Source organism: Equus caballus, chromosome 6 (genome assembly GCF_041296265.1).
Source record: "Equus caballus isolate H_3958 breed thoroughbred chromosome 6, TB-T2T, whole genome shotgun sequence".
Lineage (NCBI taxonomy): Eukaryota > Metazoa > Chordata > Mammalia > Perissodactyla > Equidae > Equus > Equus caballus.
The window spans coordinates 17,401,923-17,407,792 of record NC_091689.1 but is presented as its reverse complement, the minus strand read 5'-3'; the positions used below and the strand labels follow the sequence as shown (position 1 = coordinate 17,407,792).

At 51.8% G+C, this 5,870-nt stretch overlaps 1 protein-coding gene across 2 annotated transcripts in view; it reads left to right on the top strand.

Moving 5' to 3' along the window:
• Positions 1-186: 186 nt before the first annotated feature.
• The window catches only part of DNER (delta/notch like EGF repeat containing), a 302,387-nt gene continuing 296,703 nt past the window's right edge, over positions 187-5,870 (top strand). Inside the window, exon 1 of one of the 2 annotated variants that reach the window (XM_023642489.2) lies at positions 187-1,054. In XM_023642489.2, coding sequence (XP_023498257.2) covers positions 782-1,054 — 273 coding nt within the window. In that variant the 5' untranslated portion in view covers positions 187-781. The remainder of the gene's footprint in view (positions 1,055-5,870) is intronic. The other variant, XM_070270583.1, reaches the window with a different exon arrangement.

Here is a 5,870-nt window from a genome sequence, read left to right as displayed (position 1 = left end):
AAGGACAAGGGCCCTGGGGCCAGCTGCGCAGACGCAAGGTCACTTGCGAGCAGGTCCGGCTGAGTGTTCCGGCTCTGGGGTGCGGTGGGGGTGCGGGGAGGGCTGTGTGTCCTGGGGGGAGTGTTGTGGGAGGGGGAGGAGCAGCCCCGGGCAATGAGGTAAGGCCGGTCCCCGCTGCGATCTCACAGATTCTGCGCCAAGAGGCCGCGGTGGCTGCTGCGAGCCGGGGCCGCCCCTCCCTTCGCTGCGCCGCGCCCCCAGCCGCCCCGTCCGGCCCGCGGGGGACGCCCCCGCTGCTCCGCACCTGGAGGCCGCGTCAAGTCCTCCCCTACGCCAGCGTTGACCCCTCCACCTCCTTTCCTTCCCGAGCCCCGCCCAGCTCCCCGCCAGGCCCGCGCCGCCACCGCTGCCCCCTCGGGGTTCTTCTGGACACACCCACGACTCTGACCGCACCACTCAGGGTTGGGGGCTCCGGGCCGCCTTTCTGCTCCTCCGGCCCCAACTCTCGGTGGGGGAAGGGTCTCCACGCCCCTTTCCTCCCCCGCCCCTTTCCTCCCCCGCCCGCGCCCCCAGAGCCCCGCCCCCGTTTGCCCCGCCCCCACTTGCCCCGCCCCGCAGGCCCCGCCCGCCGTTGCCCCGGGAATCGCGGATCTAGCCTCTGCAGGAGGCGTCCGGCCCAGCGGAGCAACCCTCGCGCCACCGCCGCCACTCCCGCCGCCACCACCGCCGCCGCGCCCCAGCTCCGGCTCCGGCTCCCGCTCCAGCGCCCACTCGGTCGGCCATGCCGCCCCGCCGCGCCCCGGCATCCGGCGCGCAGCTGCTGCCCGCGCCGGCCCTGCTGCTCCTGCTGCTCGCGGGGCCCCGCGGCGGCTGCCTGGCCAGCCCGGTGCCCGCCGCGCCCCTGTCCGCGCCGGGGCCGTGCGCCGCGCAGCCCTGCCGGAACGGGGGCGTGTGCACCCCGCGGCCCGCGCCCGACCTGCAGTCCCCGGCCCCCGTCGGCGAGCCGGGCTACAGCTGCACCTGCCCCGCCGGGGTCTCCGGCGCCGACTGCCAGGTGAGTGGACGCGGGGGGCGCCGGGCGGGGCGGCGGCCGGGGACCCGCAACCTCTCCGCCGTCCGCTGCGCGCTGCCCGGCGCCGGGCTCCAGCTTGCCTGACACTCGCTTCAACCCTTCTGGAAGGGGATGGACCCAGCCTCTCGGCCCTCGTGGACGCGGACCCCTGGCCGACCTTGCGAGTGCCGCTTCCCTGCCTACACTGGTTCTCCGGCCGTGCCAGCCCGCGGCTCTTGGGGCGCGCCGCTCCAGGGCCTGGCAGCGACCCTAGTCCCGGTACTCCTGGCACGAACGACCATTGGCCACCAAGTGGCGCGCCCCTCCCGGCCCGTGCCCAGCCGCGCTCCGCTAGAGCGCGGTCTCGGTGCCTGCCGTGGCAGTGAGAGGAGCCAGTTCTGAGTGTCCCCGGGGAGGTGTTAAGTGTCCAGGTGGCCCCTGCTCAGTGTCCTGCTGGGCCCTGTGTGTGTCGAGGGTGCGCGGTGTGGGCGGCAGGTGATGGCGGGCTCCGTGCTAAGCGGTCGGGCACTTTCCTTTCTTTCCTCCACCCTCGAGGGCTCTGACTAGGCAGCCAGAGGCCGAGAGGGCAGCTGCCTCCCCGCGGCCTGCAACCAACCCTTTCTGAGCTTTGGAGGGAATGTTGGAACAGTCGGAGGCATTCGAGAGGACGCTGCGCGTTGGGCTTCGTGTGTCGCCCTCCGGGGTGGATGCTCCTCGAGTCGCACGCTTGGGCGGGCAGCCAGGGCCTGAGCAGGGCGCTGGGGAGCTTCGAGGAAGCGTGGGGCCGTGCGAGGGATGGGAGGTGGCCGGTGGCCGCCCGTCGATTTGGGATTTCCAAGAGAATTTGGCAGAAAATAATAGATGAGGCTGGATTACAAAATGCTAAAGCTCAGTGAAACCTATTATCCTATTAACATCAACATTTTCAATAGGCGATTTGGTAGTGATGTGTGTGCAGGTAAAAATCTTCAAGTCTGTTCCAGGGCAGGCGCAAATAACGAATTTATTAGAAATGATTAAATTAAACCAAGTGTACATGGAACATATCTGGGATCAGATGCTTTCTTTCTTACATTTAGAGTGGAGGAGTTTGTTTCAAATAAATGATGAAAATACTGCAAGAGTTGACTTCGAGAATGCTCAAATGCACTCATTTCTGTGGAGAAGAAAAGCCACATATAATATGATAAGATATGATAGGGTTTAATTTTTTTAATAGAGGTAAATGGGATTGAGAAGCTTGACCTTGACAGCCAGAATTTTCACTATTTCCCAGAATCTATTTTTTCTTTACTAGCAAATTATCAACCTGAATCTACCTTTTCAGTCTTGTGCTCCCCTTCTTTGTTAACTGGTTCCGCTGCGCTTTGACTCCCTTAAAGGGGGTCATAGTGATGACAGTGAGTGTAGAGTACATTTAGGGCATGATGACTCTTTGAGGAAATGCCTGTTGGAGGCATTCTAACCATTAGGATGAAATCTTGCTTCCTAATTTCCCCTGCTGATTGATGATCTATATGACTTCTGCTGAAGAAGTGAGTTGCCTGAATGCTTCGATCAAACTGCTCTTCTATTTACTTCTGAATTCCATCCTGGAAAGAAATAGTTGATTTGGACTTGAAGTGTGGTAGGGATGGCCAGGAGTGGGGAGGTGAGAGTGCACATCTGTTTAAGTCAATGGGAAGAAAGACTGGACATTGGGAATTTAACCTGAGATTTTTTTTGGTGTGACTTTAAAAATAGGTATAAGAACTCTTTATGGAAGGGAAGGACCTCTGTAGGGCTTCCTAAAGATGGCTCACAGAGAAGCATAAATATTTTTTGTCCTAAGTAGTGGTTTGATAGATAAGGTAACTCATTCGGAAAAGGGTCATGAACTAATATATAATCCTGCAGGACCAACTGGTGCAAAATAGATTTGGGTTTCCTGTTCAGCTCCCAGTTGAGGCAGCCTTAACTGGATGTTCTGAGTTCCCAGTTGAGGAGAAAGCTCAAGTCACTGTAATTCTAACAGGAACGCTTAGCAAATTTGGAACCTGACCCGGCTTGGTTACCCAGAACTTACTGAGATGATTCAGACCCTTACAACCCATAAAAAATTGATTCCCGATCATTTTAATTTAATCTTTCATGATCTTGCAGTCATACTCGAGACTCATTTTCCGTGGGGGAAAAAAGGCAATCTCAGTAGAGAAGTTGAACAGAGAGGAGAAGAACCCCCTACACATACTCAATTATAGATCCGGGAAATGGCTGTTAGCCATTGCAGATGGGCGGGTGGTGGCAGAAACAGAACCTCATGCTCGCTGGGTAAACTGAAAATGGAATTTTACCTGCGTGTGAAGAGAATCCTTTGAATGGAGAGTGCCACCCCTCCCCCAACTACAAATACAGTAATGTTAGCAATGGAAACCTTAGGACCTAACTCTGAAGTTTCTTTTCTTTTCTTTCTTTTTTTTTTTTTTGTGGAGAAGATTAAGAAAATCATAAACCAATAATTGGGATTAAAATGGATTAAGACTGTCTTCAGTTTTTCTGTGATTGGTTGACATTGGGCAAGCCAACCAGACTGGGTCGAGACGGTGCTTCTTGTATCTCGAGGTGACAGGAACTCACAGGATCTGGGAACTGGGTAGTGTGAAGGGACAATGTGTGGGATTTGAAGCTGGGATGCTCTCATTAAACCTGCTGTGACAGGTGATCTAAACGGACTGAGTCTCATTTGCTCAACTTCAAGGCTAGGATCTACTGAACAGGGTTTGTATTAGAGTGTGGTTCTCTTTGTGATGTTTGACTACTGACAGCTTTTAAGCCTCACAACTCCATCTTCCCCTTCTGCCCCACATCTAGGCATCTGATAAGAAAGCCTGGGTGCTCCTTCTTTGCTGTGGGCCATGCAAGCCCCCACCCATGCTATACTGGCACCATCCTCATCTGCAGTAAAACCCCCAAGCCAGTCTCTCCCTTGCTCTCTCAAGCCACTGTAGACCTATTTGCAAGCTGCCTGCATTCCCCAGAGGGCCTCATTATGTGAGCAAGAAAATTTTTCATACCCTGTTGGTGTGTGTGTGACATTTTTAGCCTGGACATCCAAGCCAAATTTTGGGTCGGTGACCATCCTGTCCCTGTGGGGTGTCTATCACAGGATTTTTGGGAAGATTAAATTAATTGAGCATTGTAAGTCACTGAGCACCTGGGGTGCCTCCATAAATGTGAGCTCTTCTCTTTTCTATCTTTTTAAACTTTTGTGCACATTTCATATGCTCATTACTGAAATGCATTAGGTTGACAGAACAAGTAGAATCATTTCCTTTTGTCAGATGTAAAAACTGAAGCCCATTTTGATTGAGTGACTAATACAAGTTCTCACATTTCGATACTGCCCTAAAAATTGTGCAACACTTAAAATACGTCTTTTCTAAGTCCTCTAACACACTTAAACATATTAAATCATGAGGGTTCAATGGATTCTAAAAATGTGTGTGGAAATCTAACCTACAGAGACATGTTGATGATGATGATGATGATTATGTTGCTGGTGATGGTTGCTAGCTCTTTTCTCAGCAACTGTGTGCCATGTGCCAGCACTATTTTCAGGGTTTTATAGATATAACTCACCAACCCTCCCAGTAGCCTATGAGCTGGGTGCTATAACCATCCCCATCATACAGAGGAAGCACAGACAAGTTAAATGACTGGCCCAAGGTGACTCTGCTAGGAAGTGGTTGAGTTGAAATTTGAACCAGGTGGCCTGGCTTGATGCAGAGTTGTAGAGTCTAAAGGATGCTGAGATGAAAGTCCGGCCTTGGCCCTGTTATTTTTAGCTGCGTGACCTGAAGCAAGAGCTGTAACCTCTTTGAGTCTTATCGGTATAAAGGGGCCGAAGTGGTTTCTGAGTTGGGGCTTCCTCTAAAACGCTCAGCTTGTATGGCTGTGCTCAGCTGGAGTAAAAAGGCTCAGAAATGACAAGAACACAGCCAATTCTCTTTACACCACATACCAAGCAGGACCTTCCCTCCGCATTAGGACTCTGGGTCCTAGCTCAGGTTATTTTTACCATGAGGACAAGCAAATACATGGACACTAAAGAGAAGAAATAGAAATATTTCTGATGGCTTTGAAAAAACTTCAACTTTAAAAAGTAGAGCCTGCTCTTCTTGGCTTTCTGGTTCATTTGGGGAAGCGGGCAGGTTTCTGCTGGGTTGGTTTTTCTTTGCCGACGCGCAGTGCAGGAACTCCTCCCTTCTCTTGGGCCATCCATCAAAGGTGGGGATTGTTTACATTTGTATTATTTTGCTGTTAAAGCTTTTTTATTTTAATGAAATAATTCTTTGCCAAATATTCGAGCAAGCAGACACCTGTTTGTTTTTTCATATCTTGTTCCCTAGGAATCTTATCCTTCGAGATTATAACGAAAATGTGTCAATTTCTGCACTTGGAGAAAAGAAGGCTTGTGTAGCTGCCTTTGATGCAAGCTAATTTTACTCACTAAGCTGATTCTATAATCCTCTCTTCTGATCAAACATGCCAACTTGAAACAATGGTTCTGCTCCAGATGAATCCATTCTGGATTGAAGTTGGCTAACAAACAACGACAAAGAACTCTAGTTCTTTGCATAGCATTAGTCTCCTCCACTGGACTTTTTGCACACACACATACAGACTTGCATTGTGATATGTGCAAAAAAATGTCCAATATTAGCTGAGATACCAAGAGACATTGCTTCTTTCTCTGGCTTTTCTCTTAACTTTTGTGACCTTGGGAGAGTAATCGAACATCCCAGCACCTCAGTGTTCCTATTTCTAAAATGGACTAATA